This window comes from Babesia bigemina, assembly GCF_000981445.1.
Source record: "Babesia bigemina genome assembly Bbig001, chromosome : III".
NCBI classification, from domain to species: domain Eukaryota; phylum Apicomplexa; class Aconoidasida; order Piroplasmida; family Babesiidae; genus Babesia; species Babesia bigemina.
The window spans coordinates 3128536-3140971 of record NC_027218.1 but is presented as its reverse complement, the minus strand read 5'-3'; the positions used below and the strand labels follow the sequence as shown (position 1 = coordinate 3140971).

Below are 12436 nucleotides of genomic sequence, written 5' to 3'. Positions count from 1 at the left end.
ATTTTTGGCCCAACCTCCCGGCAGTACGTCCTAATGGACTGCGGCGAAGCAGTATGACCGTTCATGGGGGCGCCGCCGCCACAGGTTCTCTTGCGTAGTGACAGTTGCGCCCGTATTTTTATGTGTGTGGTTATGCGTGGTGGTATTGCTGGTGGCAGCCACTTCTTGCGTTGATGCGTACCGTCGGAGTGTAACACAGGCGAGCTTGGCTTTTGCGAGTGCCGCCTTCCGACCTTCTCCGCGCGTCGGACCAGCCTCATTGAGCACGTTCCCGCAACCACCTTCGCCACAATGCCAATGAACGTTTTTAGGCTCGCGGGCGACATGTGCCACCTGGCCAGTCTGATCATCCTGATCCTCAAGCTCAAGCTCTCCAAGAACTGCCTAGGTATTTCGAGCCGTATGCAAGAGCTGTACTTCATCGTGTTCGCGTCCAGGTACCTGGACCTGCTATTCTACTACATCAGCCTGTACAACACCGTCTTCAAGGTGCTGTTCCTCCTAACGACTGCCTACACGGTGTACCTCATCCGCTTCTCCGCGCCGATCGCACAGACGTACAACCGCAAGATGGACCGCTTCCCGTACGAGAAGTACCTGCTGGGCCCCGTGTTCGTGCTCGCGGTCTTCACGACCAACAGGTACCGCGTGCTCGACATCATGTGGACGTACTCCATCTGGCTGGAGAGCGTGGCGATCCTGCCGCAGCTGACCATGCTCTACCAGCAGCGTGAAGTGGAGAACATCACCTCCCACTACGTCGTGACGATGGGCTTGTACCGCGCGCTTTACCTGCTCAACTGGGGTTATCGCTACTTCTTCGAGACGCCGCCCTACATCTGCAAGGTCTGCTGGATCGCCGGCATCATCCAGACGGCCCTGTACGCCGACTTTTTCTACTACTTTGCGAAGTCTAAGTGGTACGGAAAGCGGCTCGTGCTGCCATTCACTGGCGACGTGTGAACACCATGAGTGAACTACGTTAATTTAGTTAAATCTTTGACAGATCGGCGTCCGCCGCAGTCTTGCGTTTGACGAGTGGGCGTGAAAGTCGCGAGCTGAGGGGCGTCATCTGGGCTGCGAGATCACTCACTTGCATACGAAACAGAAGACTCGGTACTTCCCCTTATCGTCCTTTTCCGAGCAGTACACTGCCGCGCTGTGACGACCAATGCCGGCATAAGCTTACCCGCGAAGCAGCATGGACAGAGGAACGCGATGTCCACCGTGCGATAATGGCAGTAGCACACCGCCGTGTTGCTGAAGTCGAAGGGCAGCTGCGTTGAGAGTTGCTCCGAAACAGCCTCTGAGGGCAGGAACCAAAACTGCATCCGATTTGGCGCGTGTAAGCTGTTTCACGAATGCGCGAACATGAACAACGGATTCACCACTGCCATGATGCATGACAACTGGCATGATAAAGCTAAATAGAAGTGTGAGGCGTTATGCCCATTATCCCGGAACATACAAAACCGCCACATGGCACATGCATGATGGCATCAGCGTCACTGCGTCCAAAAATCTGTGACTGCACTCACCATTATAAGCTGCAGCACCGACTGCTCGTAGTTCTCAGCATCAATTTCCGATTGCAGAATCTTCTGCAGATTCAGGTACTTGGCGTTGGTGATATCGCTCAGCTGCTCCAGGATGCGCTGCGTCTGGTGAGCGTACATGACGGTGGTACCTACGGAAGACTGGCGGAATGCGCACGTGTTTATGGATATGCCCTGCCCCGCGGTGAGTATCCACTGGAACTTTTGCTTACGGATTTAGCGGCTGTGAACGCCACGTTCATCAGCCGTATGTACTGCGCCCGGTAGTCCTTCGCGCCGGACACGTCGAATATGATTATACGGCGGCCGTACCCAGCTCCTGTTAACCGCAACCGGTTAAGATCTGACGGCAGATGATAGACGCAACAGAACCAACTCACACAACAGCCCCATAGATAGGGCGGTCGTTAGTTGTGGGTCGCCGGACGATGCTGACCAAGTGTCGATGAAGTCCAGTATCGAATTCCAGATCCGCAGCAGCAACGCGGTCACTCGTTCGTCCTGAGACCGGTCTCCCCCAAAACAGGACGTGAGCCAGTCTGTCGACAGCACTCCCTCGTATATAATGCGGCTGTAACAGCGTGATCTTTTGTTCTCGTATGACCCACGTTCCAGAGCTGTGCACCCCGATGACGCAGCAGCGGCTCTGCGCCGACATGTAGGCGAATGTCTTCAGGAATCGGTGCAGAAGGCTGTACAAGCCGCAGAGCTGCAGCCGCGGCTCGCCAGGCGCCAGCGACCCCGTCCATGCCACCGGCGTCAGGTCCAGTACCACCACCAGGGCGTTCTCCGAACGCAACGTGACCTCGCCTTCAGTGGGCTCGGGCGCGTTGAGGCCGCCACTTAGCGGTTCCGCGGAACCAGTGGCCGCAGGCTGCCCCTCGAGGGGCCTCTGCATCCTCACCGGCGCACAACGGCCTTCCTACGCCACACACTACCACTTTTCCACTACAGTGAATAAAAGCTACAATTTACAGTTGTCACGGAGCGGAATCCCCGCACTCGAGCAACGCCTGGTGGTACTGCGACCTGCGCTCGTGAAGATCTAGGTGTGCCTGATCCCGGAACATACGCAGACAGACCAGGCAGACGGAAAGGGATTTAACCACAGGGGTCCACTTCTTGTTTCCTCCCTTTTCTTCCGCTATTTTCTCGGTCGCCGGTCGGTTGGCTATGCTGTCTACTTCCATGTCGCATTCGTCGTCGGAGTGGTCGCCAAGATCGAAGGTCATAGCGACCTCTGGCGGTGGCTGGAGGCCGTATACAGGCCTTGAAGCGGAATTTGTCAAGCCATGGCGATCCTCTGACCCCTGATGCGTCTGGTCCACTTCCTGAACACCCGGTGGAGAATGCTTCTCCACTGTGTTTTGCGGCACACTGTCCGGAGACTTCTGCGCCGTTTTTTGGGTGGTCTGGTTGGTCATTTGCGCCGCCTTCAAAGCCGCCTGCAGCAGCCCTGCCACGTCGCCTTGAGTTTGGTGCCGCTGGGCTTCGTTCGAACTCTGACTGTGGTCGCCTTGTGACGCTGGGTGGGCAGTGACGATTAGAGAGCTGGTGGGTTCGTCCCACCTATAGTAGTCCCCACCGACAGTGAAGTAGTAACCGCTGGCGGCGTCGTAGTACACGCCCAGCCGGTGGTCGTAGAAGTAGTCCGAGTTAGGGTCGTACGTCATTTTCGCGGTGTCCGGTTTGCCACTCGTCACCCAAATTGACCTGCATGTCCACGCGTCCAGGTATTGCTTGGAACCAGACGGCGCGTTAACCGATTGGCACAACTGCTCCAGAGCGCCCACATTGGTGGTCTTGACCTTGCAGGAGCGGCACTCCTTGTTGCCAATCTGCCTGGACGCCGGCTCCTCGGACAGCGCCGCCGCGGCAAAGGTCTCAGGGTGGTACTCGTAATGCACGCGTAAAGTGTTCATGCGCACCCCCTTGAGCAGCTCGTCCGCCACCTGCTTCTCGCGGGAACGGACCACGTCCAGCCGCAGGTATACGTCCTGATACTGCAAAAGAGCCGACTGCTTGTCACCCATGGCCTCATTGAATGCGTTGACAGGGGTAGCCGAGGAAAACTGACAGAACATGAACCCTCGCCGGCTTTGCGGTTGCGGGTCGATCACGTAGACGCACCTCTGCAGATGCGCCGCGCCTTCGGGCACGCTGCCACAGACCAGCAGCACCAGCTTCGTCGGGTCTGCTGCCATAGGTATGCCTTTCAATACCACCCACGGCGAGACATCCGTGACGTTCGAGAGGATAGGCTGCGACTGCACGCTGACCGCATTCTCCACGAGCAGGTTCATCTTTTGCAGCTGCTCGTCGGAAGGTTTGGGTTTATCGCACGTGAGGCAGGCTGACCGTCGTGCGAAATTCACAAATCGGCAGTCGGGGCATATCCAGTCGCATGAGAGGGCCCTGCGCTTTATCATTTCCTCGAGCTCCTGAAAACTGCCGTAGGCTCTCGGGACCTCGCTGACGGGCTTCTCGGCGTTGACGTCCAAGGTGTCGTACTCCACGTAATACTCCGCGCCATTGAGTTCGAGTTTGCGGCTCTTGACGCACTCCATGAACCTCGCGGCGTTGGCTGGTGACGGGAAGGTGACTACCGCGAAATGCTCTGTTGAGGCCCCGAAACCATATCCGTCTGGGTTGACCTGGTGCTGCATATCGGCGCCTTTGTACATGTCACTCATGCCTCCGTACCCGCTGTGGCAGGATTTCACAGTCACCGCGTTTGGCGCTGATGTACCGTTCTGTATGCAGAGATCCGACACTGCAGACTCCACATCCTCCCCGGAGATGGTGGGCGGCAGTTTACGCACCAGGATAGTCGCACTGTTCTCGTCAGCATTAGTGTCGTTGTACCCACGGCGTGGCCGGTCATACCCATGCGCACCGCCACTTTCCCTGGAGTCCTCCCTGTTCTTGCGAGATCCGAACCCTTGGTAACGGGGTTGCTGGTACCAGTGTTCCTTGTCCGTTGACTCGTGATTCGATTGCCTATTATTTCTGCCTCCAATGTTTGATGCGTGAGGGCGGTATTCATCACTACCGCTGCCATGGTTCCCTGTGGATTGGTGTATTATGCGCTCTCGGCTGTCGACATACGAACCATGCCCATACTCGAAGCCGTTCGTTGTGCCACCGCCCCGTGACACGTATTCACGAGTTCCATCACCCGAATGCTGTTGCTCGTGGATACTGCCGGAATACTGTGAATTGCGTGTTTGTGAATCGTCAGCCTCACGGGAGTCGTGTTTGTCTAGACGCCGTTCATGATCCCGGCTCATCACGCCGTCGTCATCCCTGCCGTCATCCCGTGAGCCTTCCCGATTGTCATCCCATTGATGTTGGCGATTCGACGCCATGTCACGTCGTGGCACGCTCCAATCCTCCTCTGAACCGTACCTCCTAGAACTCCTGGAAGCAGAGCTGTGAGTTCCCGAGTTATCATAAACGGGCTCCGTTGCGTATTCGCCGTGTCGATTATCTTCACGTGAGTATCCTGAATCATAGTCCCGGCCTCTGTTCCGGTAACCTGGGTAACTGCGATCGTAGTCGCTCTCCGTCCGGTCACCGTCCCGAGGACGGTCATCGTAATGATGGCTGTAACTGTCATAACCACGGTCGCTGTCACCATAACCCCTATCACGAGTGCCACCACTGTATCGTGATTCCTCGTAGCTCCTGCGATATCCGTCGCGTTCATGGTCCCGATCACGGTAGTCGTAGCCACGATGGCCGTATTCGTAACCTGAACTACGGTCGTCGTAGCGCCGATCCCGTGGTACTCGAGGGTTGTCATGGCGATAGTAGTCTCTATCGTACTCGTCGTGTGGCCTTTCTCGTCCGTCGGAGCCGCGACCGCGGTTGCGATCATCCTGCTCGTACCAGGCACACATCCTTCTAGGACCCTTCTTGCGAAAAAGCCTTCACGCAGATACTGATAACCACAGTGACCGCGAAGGCCATGATGTAGTCGTTTATGGCGATCTCTGCCGCCATGTCGGAGGCATTAGCTGGTCCTAAATATCCGGGCGGGTGCGGCGCGGCAGCTCGTGCCGTTGACTAGTGCGACAACGAAGTGCCAATCGCAATTGCCTAAGTATCGACTAGCGGCCTTTTTTCTTTATGAGCAGATGTGTTGGGTGAGGTTGGAAGACTAACAACGTCGTGACAACCTGCGCCCCTTGCGTGGGACCGCTGTACACCTGCTGCCATCTTTGCTCGCCTCCACGTAGACAGGGCGGAATCTCGTCCGGGCACCGGAGAATTGCGCCGGGGCGGATAGGTAGTGTTCCCACAGTCTCGCAATCGCGCCGAAATGGGAAGCACGAAGGTGACGTCGCGCGACGCCTCCGCGCCGGAAGACTCCGAGGCGGCGTCCCCTTCCGAGTCCACGCAAACGCCGAGGAAGCACGACTACTTCACCGACGTCCTGTTCAGCGACTTGGAGCTGTCTGAACCGTTGCTGAAGGGGCTCAACGAGCTCTCCTTCGAGCGCACCACTGAAATTCAGGCCAAGTGCATCCCGCATCTGCTGCAGGGCAAGGACGTCTTGGGAAAGGCCCATACTGGTAGGTGGTTGGCTGTAAAGTCTCTATTCAGTGGGCGCGCGGCCGTTGCAAAAGGCTGGTGTAGATAAAAGTTGCATCAGCACCGGATTTGCAGCGGGTATCCCGCAGCAATCCATGTCGTTTCTCGTGCCAATGCTCCTTCGTAGTCTAACATAACGTCGGCTGTTGTAGTGGAGAGAAGTTGTGTCGTTGTGTTTATTGGGTTTGCATTTTTGTTCAGCTCCTCATACATGATCAGGTTCTGGTAAGACCTTGGCATTTTTGGTGCCCCTGGCGGAGGTACTGTTTCAAGTCAAGTTCCTCCCCAGGAATGGTACTGGCGGTCTGATCATATCGCCCACGCGTGAGCTCAGCGAGCAGATTTTCTCCGTCGCCAACGACGTCTGCAAGTACCTGCCGCAGACCATCGGTATCGTGATGGGCGGAACCAATCGCAAGAACGAAGCGGAGCGTCTCACTCGCGGCGTGAACATCCTCATCGCAACTCCCGGAAGACTCCTCGACCACATGCAAAACACCAACGGTTTCCTGTACAAGAACCTGCTGGTGTTCGTGATCGACGAGGCCGACCGCATCCTTGAGATCGGGTTCGAAGAGGAAATGAACCAGATCATCAAGCTGCTGCCAAAGAAGCGCCAAACGTGCTTATTTTCTGCGACTCATACGTCGAAGGTCGAGGACATGGTGCGCCTGTCGCTGACCAACCCGGTGTTCGTCCAGGTAGGGTACGAGTCGCTCGCGTCTAAATTGCGCAGGCGTGCTCCAAAGACGTCGCCACGGTGGCCACGCTGGAACAGGGATACGTGGTATGTGAGGCCGAGAACAGGTTCATGCTGCTGTTCTCTTTCCTGAAGCGTCACCTCGACAAGAAGATTATGGTCTTCTTCAGCAGTGGGAACTCCGTGAAGTTCCACGACGCCCTTTTGAATTACATAGACATACCTGCCAAGTCCATCTACGGCAAGAAGCAGCAGAACAAGAGGTCTGGCGCGTACTTTTCGTTCTGCGGTGCCAAGGTACGTGTATGCGTTTGCCTCCTCATTGCAACGTAGTCTGGGATCCTGCTGTGCACGGACGTGGCAGCCAGGGGCTGGGATATACCCAAGGTAATTTGCGCGCGAATGAGGCACATGGCACGCAGGTCGATTGGATCGTTCAGTACGACCCCCCAGCAGACCCCCGCGACTACATCCACCGTGTGGGCCGTACGGCCAGGGGCGCCGACGGCGAGGGCAAGGCCATCATGTTCCTGATGCCGGAGGAGTTGGGTTTTCTGCACTATTTGAAGGAGCTGAAGGTTCCGCTGAGCAAGTACGAGTTCGAGCTCAGCAAGATCGCAAACGTGCAAGTGCAGCTGGAGAAGCTGGTGGAGAAGAACTTTTACCTCAACCGCGCGTCCCGCGAGGCGTACAGGTCGTACTTGCATGCGTACCTATCGCACAGCCTTAAGGATATTTTCAACGTGCACTCGCTGGACCTGGTGAGGGTGGCGCGGTCGTTCGGTTTCTCCAACCCGCCTAAGGTTGACCTCAACATAAAGCACGCCGACCGCAAGAAGCGACCGCGTGAGCACACTGAGAGCGAGGCGCGCCGAGAGCAGCCGTCGGCGAATCTCCTGTCCAAGAAGAAGGCGGACAAGCGCCAGTTCGCGCGCTAATGAAACACTGGTCATTTAACTTAGCAGTGTTGACATATTGAGTTTACGCTTTAGCGCCTCAACAAGCCGAATTCCTTCGTTCATTATCGGCATAAGTTCGCCGGTCTTCATTTGTATGTCTAGTAGGTAGCTCATGTACTTCATTTTGTACAGCTGCATTGCAAACTGTGGCTGCAGCTTGTGTTGTGGCGAATTTTCTCGCTTGCAAAAGACTTTGTACCCGGGCTCGAATCTCCACTGGTAATCTAGCTCTTTCAAGGTTTCTGTGAGCTGCGGCACTATGAGGGCAACACACCAGAGGAACCAACCACAGTAACACACTGGGATTCCGATTTAAAGCCGGGGAGCCCTATGTACCATCGCGGTTTGAAGCGGCTGCACTTTAGCGTCACGGCGCTTGCGGGTTCCAGGTCATCGTCTTCTGGCTTTTCTAGTAGGATCGGCTCGTTTTCGCCGGAGTCCGTGCGGTAGTTGCGATAAAAAGTGAGTGCCGGGCTGCTAAATCCGGAGATGTATGTGGCCGCGTTTGGGCCGCTCCCGTCGATTGTACAGCCGACGAACCACGGATGCATCCTGCTTGGGATGATACTACGCACATACCAAGAACCTACAGGATCTCCTTCATGGTAATCCGTGAAACGGGATTGACGTCGATCATGCGCCTTAGGAGGGACTTTGCACTTTCCGACAGGTGCGGAGGCTCGTGATATTTGCCCAACTTGATCTTCATGAAGAGTATTGACATTTCGTCATCGTCGAAGGGCAGGCACCCGCAGAGGAGCACGTAGAATATGATGCCACAGGACCATACGTCTACCTCTGGTCCCGAATAGCTCTTGCCACAAATTACTTCTGGCGATGCGTAGTTGGGGGATCCGCAGGGTGTCTTCAGGCACGTCCCGTAGCTGCAGGCGTTGACGGTGCGCAGGTCGTCACGTACCGCATAGAGTTCGAGAGTCCGAAGTCTCCAAGCTTGACGTCCATGTTTCCGTCGAGCAGTACGTTTTCCGGCTTGATGTCTCGGTGGCAAATCTGTGCCCCATGACCCAGTGGGCATTTCAACACACCATTTTGCTGTGGCAGAAGTGCACTGCAGAGAGGATCTGCCGCATGATGCGAACCGCCTCCGGTTCGTTCAAGCGCGAGTTTTGCGATATGTAGTCGAAGAGTTCACCTCCTGTGGGCATAAAGTGACCGATTCAGTCCAAGCTTGCTCAACCCACCTTCAACGTACTCCATGACGATAAACACAGTCGTTGGTGTGTCGATCAGTTCATGTACGTGTATTACATGCGGGTGACGCAAGCCGGACATAGCTCGGATTTCTCGAGCTAACTTGTTGAGAACTCCGGCTCTCACGGTCTGCCCTTTTTGTATGATCTTCACAGCGACACGTCGCCCGGTTTCGCAGTGGATTCCGACTGCGCCATTTCTACACGAACGCACGGCATGGACTTACGGCGCACCTTCCCGAAGGAGCCCACTCCAAGAGTACCCAGGAGCGCGTACCCTTTCACTACTGTGATATCGCCCCGCCGCGGCTTTATCGTCGTTGTAGCCTGGGAGCTGGCTGCGGCGGCTGGTTCGCCAGCACCCCAGTTAAGCTGCAACATTACGACAAGTTTGGTTTGTTTATATGTAGTTTACCGTCTTTCGTAGTGGTTAGGGCCGGATCACACCCGGTTCCCTCATCTGTCGCGTCGTAGTGGGGAATGTGTCCTCTTAGAATGCTCTAAAACGGCCAATTGTTTGTTTAGCCGGAAGCTATGCAATTGTACCGATTGGGAGCGGTCTGGGAGTGGGCTACATGGCCCGCTCGAGCGTCTCAGATCCGAAATCTGAACGTGCGAGTAACGTCGTCACCAATGCCGATGAGCTCCGCAACCGTTGATTCTAGCGACTCGCGAAGCCACATTATAACTGCTAGGAGGTCAACTAACCGCGCCGGCGTCAGTGGCTACAAATCATGCGTCTTTGATTCGCAATGCGCAAATTTCGTCTATGCGCATCGCCAAGCCAATACCAACATAAACAGCTGCAATGCCGACCGGCAGCGAGATATTTTGGGATCCGATGCTTTGAAAATGCTAACTTCGTTACACCCTTTGTCTCGTCCAATCGCCGGGCCTCGTTGCCGTGCCTACGAAATGCAGCGCCGCCGCGTCACGACGAACCGAAACGATAGGCCCGGTACGGAGTGGAGACGACGCGTGGTAGGCTGCCAGCCACTTCAGAACTTAAAGGTCGGGCCGTACAAACGTGGCAAGTGGTTCGTGAGCTACAAAGACGACCCCGGGAGCTTCATCACCAACATTCTCATCTTGTTGGTCACGGGCTACTCTATCTTCACTATGTTGCCTGGTATGCGGCCGTCAAATGCTTTCTTTATAAAAATACGCAGGTGAATCGATGAGTGTGCGGAGGCAGCGCAAGATGCGCCAGCTGCTTCTCGACAACGCCCAAATGACCGAGGCCGACCTCGCATACATTGAGAACTACCGTCTGCCCGAAGACGGTGACTCCGGATGAGTGTGTTGGATGTCGTAGACGTCATGTAACGTCGATGTGTGCGGGTGTGGCATGCACATTGATGTCCGTTATCGCATAACCTGGTATACCGCTCAAGGCTACACACAGAGTCAACTGCACGTATTGCAGTGTGTTTACTGGGGTTTTCGGCTCCAAGGTGCAATATTGCGTCATTGCCATGAATTTGAACCCTTATGTGTAATGATTACAATGCGCCATGTTGGGTTACGTCAGGAGTCAAGTGGCACCATGGCGCCTGTTTCGTCGATGGTTCCGCTCGGCCAGCTGGAGCTGCCGGCTGCTGCGTAGCCCGCAGTAGCTCCGATATCGGACTGGTTTGCATATTCGGGCGTGAGACGGGGCCACCTGATGCTGCAGAGGTGCTCGAGCTTCAGTTTCTCCAGCACGCTGAGGCCTTGAAAGGATGCGATTGGGGAGCACACTCCATCGTAACTCTTAACAACTGTTAGGCTGCAATACAACCACTTACAGTCGGGGCTATGCAGACAGTGGAGGCGACTTTGGTCCACTCCAATGGGCACAGCTTTGAGTCGTCGATCGGCGTATCGTTCATGCAGGGCCAGCTCGCATGGCAGCGCCATGCGTAGTCCTCACGCGCCTTGCTGTCCATATCGTCGAAGCTTTTGCGCTTCTCACAGGGTCCGTCGTAGTCGGCGGGTGCGGTGCAAACCTTTTCCGAGTCGTCCCACGACCATTCGTTCGGGCACGGCAGGGAGTAATTGCGCCTGCACTGTCCGATGTACCAGAACTGTTTCAGGTGCTCCGACGCGAGTCCGACGAGGTCTGAAGCAACGGTTTGGCGGCACAACTGGCGGCGGCCTTACCTAGTCCTTCCACTGCTCCATGTTCGAATTCTTTGTACTCCTTCTTGGCCTCCTCCAGCCCCTGCAAATAAAGATACAGCACTCGCTAAAATGACGCCACTACTAACATTTTGAAGAGCGTTTTGGTACAACTTTTCGAATTTCTCCTGGCGCTGCAGGGGTGTTAAACTCCTACTGTGCCAGACGTACCTTCTCGTGGGCAGCTTTGGTGTCTAGGTCTGCTTCTTCGCTTTCGCCCTCCTCCGCCACTTCTTCAACCTGCTCCGACAGCTCTTGGACATCTCTGGAGTGTTTTGACGCCCATGAAACGGCACACATCGACCTACTTGGTGATTGCCTCCGCCGGGGTTTCCGGCGGCGGCTCTGAGAGTACGCAGTACCCGGGGAAGGCCGCCAAGCCCACACACCAGATTAATATGCGATATACTTGCATTTGTGATCAATTTATGGCGTCTTTGCATCGCGATGAACGGCGCGTCGTGCCTGCCTTCCTCGATGTTGTTACACACTACCTATGGGGAACGACATCACCTCTACCAGCCACAAACAATGCCGCCATGCTGAGCGGTTCGGTAGGCGCAATAATTAGCCTCTGGGCTGTTTTGTCGACTCCGGCGACACATAGCATTTCGCAGCAGCAGAAGCTGTCGCCGTTCGGCCCGGTATGTCTAATGCTTGAATATGTCGTTTAAATGCCCACACACGTGCATAGAATCGATGCAATTCGCTGTGATATTATATGTCTACACCAGAGCAAGCTGCATACTGTATCAGGGCATGAGGAACGCGGTCATGAGTGGTATTCAAGACTCTGCTGACTTCGCCGTCAAGATCCACGTAAGAGGCACTAGACACTAGACATATCCACTCAGCCACCTGTGGAAGATCTAGATGAGACTCTGAAGTCTCTGGGTAAGTTCGCTTCGCAATGTGCACCGCCACCGCCTTCAGATGGGATCATGATGATGGAAGACGCCGAGCGCCGTGCGTCCAACGAAGACTTCGTCGACGCCGAGCAGCGGCTCCTGGCGGTTCACAAGGCCAAGATTAGGTCGGTTAATGTTCATGGCGTGCTTATACGGCGTTGTTCACATGACTTGGCTGCTCTGTTTCGTGGCAGTTCGAATCACCGCTCATGCGCCGCAGGGAAATTGTGGCAGCTGCAATGGAACCCATACACGCAATGGTAGGCTCAAATCCGCATGTAATAGCATGCGCAGTTCCCCGTGAAATTTCAGGAGGTCATGGAAGATGACAACGAGCTTTAACAGA

The 12436-nt window shown here is 55.5% G+C and overlaps 8 protein-coding genes across 8 annotated transcripts; 4 read left to right on the top strand and 4 right to left on the bottom strand.

Annotated features, from left to right (window-relative positions):
* Positions 1-291: 291 nt before the first annotated feature.
* On the top strand, positions 292-963 carry BBBOND_0312740 (ER lumen protein retaining receptor, putative; the record flags this gene model as incomplete). Its single annotated transcript, XM_012914103.1, has 1 exon — positions 292-963. The coding sequence occupies one exon, from the start codon at positions 292-294 to the stop codon at positions 961-963; it is 672 nt and encodes a 223-aa protein (XP_012769557.1).
* A 122-nt stretch (positions 964-1085) lies between these two features.
* BBBOND_0312730 (hypothetical protein, conserved) lies at positions 1086-2454 on the bottom strand (the record flags this gene model as incomplete). Its single annotated transcript, XM_012914102.1, is given in 5 exon segments — positions 1086-1325; positions 1539-1751; positions 1769-1899; positions 1937-2127; positions 2165-2454. The coding sequence occupies 5 exon segments, from the start codon at positions 2452-2454 to the stop codon at positions 1086-1088; spliced, it is 1065 nt and encodes a 354-aa protein (XP_012769556.1).
* An 82-nt stretch (positions 2455-2536) lies between these two features.
* Positions 2537-5458, bottom strand: BBBOND_0312720 (hypothetical protein, conserved; the record flags this gene model as incomplete). The annotated part of the gene is made up of 1 exon (XM_012914101.1): positions 2537-5458. The coding sequence occupies one exon, from the start codon at positions 5456-5458 to the stop codon at positions 2537-2539; it is 2922 nt and encodes a 973-aa protein (XP_012769555.1).
* A 422-nt stretch (positions 5459-5880) lies between these two features.
* On the top strand, positions 5881-7790 carry BBBOND_0312710 (DEAD/DEAH box domain containing protein, putative; the record flags this gene model as incomplete). The annotated part of the gene is made up of 5 exons (XM_012914100.1): positions 5881-6133; positions 6372-6853; positions 6889-7149; positions 7186-7239; positions 7275-7790. The coding sequence occupies 5 exons, from the start codon at positions 5881-5883 to the stop codon at positions 7788-7790; spliced, it is 1566 nt and encodes a 521-aa protein (XP_012769554.1).
* A 15-nt stretch (positions 7791-7805) lies between these two features.
* Positions 7806-9403, bottom strand: BBBOND_0312700 (protein kinase domain containing protein, putative; the record flags this gene model as incomplete). Its single annotated transcript, XM_012914099.1, has 7 exons — positions 7806-8060; positions 8099-8363; positions 8402-8695; positions 8731-8822; positions 8858-8967; positions 9014-9211; positions 9250-9403. The coding sequence occupies 7 exons, from the start codon at positions 9401-9403 to the stop codon at positions 7806-7808; spliced, it is 1368 nt and encodes a 455-aa protein (XP_012769553.1).
* A 471-nt stretch (positions 9404-9874) lies between these two features.
* On the top strand, positions 9875-10319 carry BBBOND_0312690 (hypothetical protein, conserved; the record flags this gene model as incomplete). The annotated part of the gene is made up of 2 exons (XM_012914098.1): positions 9875-10151; positions 10192-10319. The coding sequence occupies 2 exons, from the start codon at positions 9875-9877 to the stop codon at positions 10317-10319; spliced, it is 405 nt and encodes a 134-aa protein (XP_012769552.1).
* A 230-nt stretch (positions 10320-10549) lies between these two features.
* Positions 10550-11625, bottom strand: BBBOND_0312680 (Plasmodium falciparum CPW-WPC domain containing protein, putative; the record flags this gene model as incomplete). Its single annotated transcript, XM_012914097.1, has 6 exons — positions 10550-10774; positions 10810-11123; positions 11165-11225; positions 11272-11316; positions 11354-11527; positions 11572-11625. The coding sequence occupies 6 exons, from the start codon at positions 11623-11625 to the stop codon at positions 10550-10552; spliced, it is 873 nt and encodes a 290-aa protein (XP_012769551.1).
* A 96-nt stretch (positions 11626-11721) lies between these two features.
* Positions 11722-12432, top strand: BBBOND_0312670 (hypothetical protein, conserved; the record flags this gene model as incomplete). The annotated part of the gene is made up of 6 exons (XM_012914096.1): positions 11722-11826; positions 11939-12001; positions 12037-12076; positions 12116-12215; positions 12311-12350; positions 12385-12432. The coding sequence occupies 6 exons, from the start codon at positions 11722-11724 to the stop codon at positions 12430-12432; spliced, it is 396 nt and encodes a 131-aa protein (XP_012769550.1).
* Positions 12433-12436: the final 4 nt, after the last annotated feature.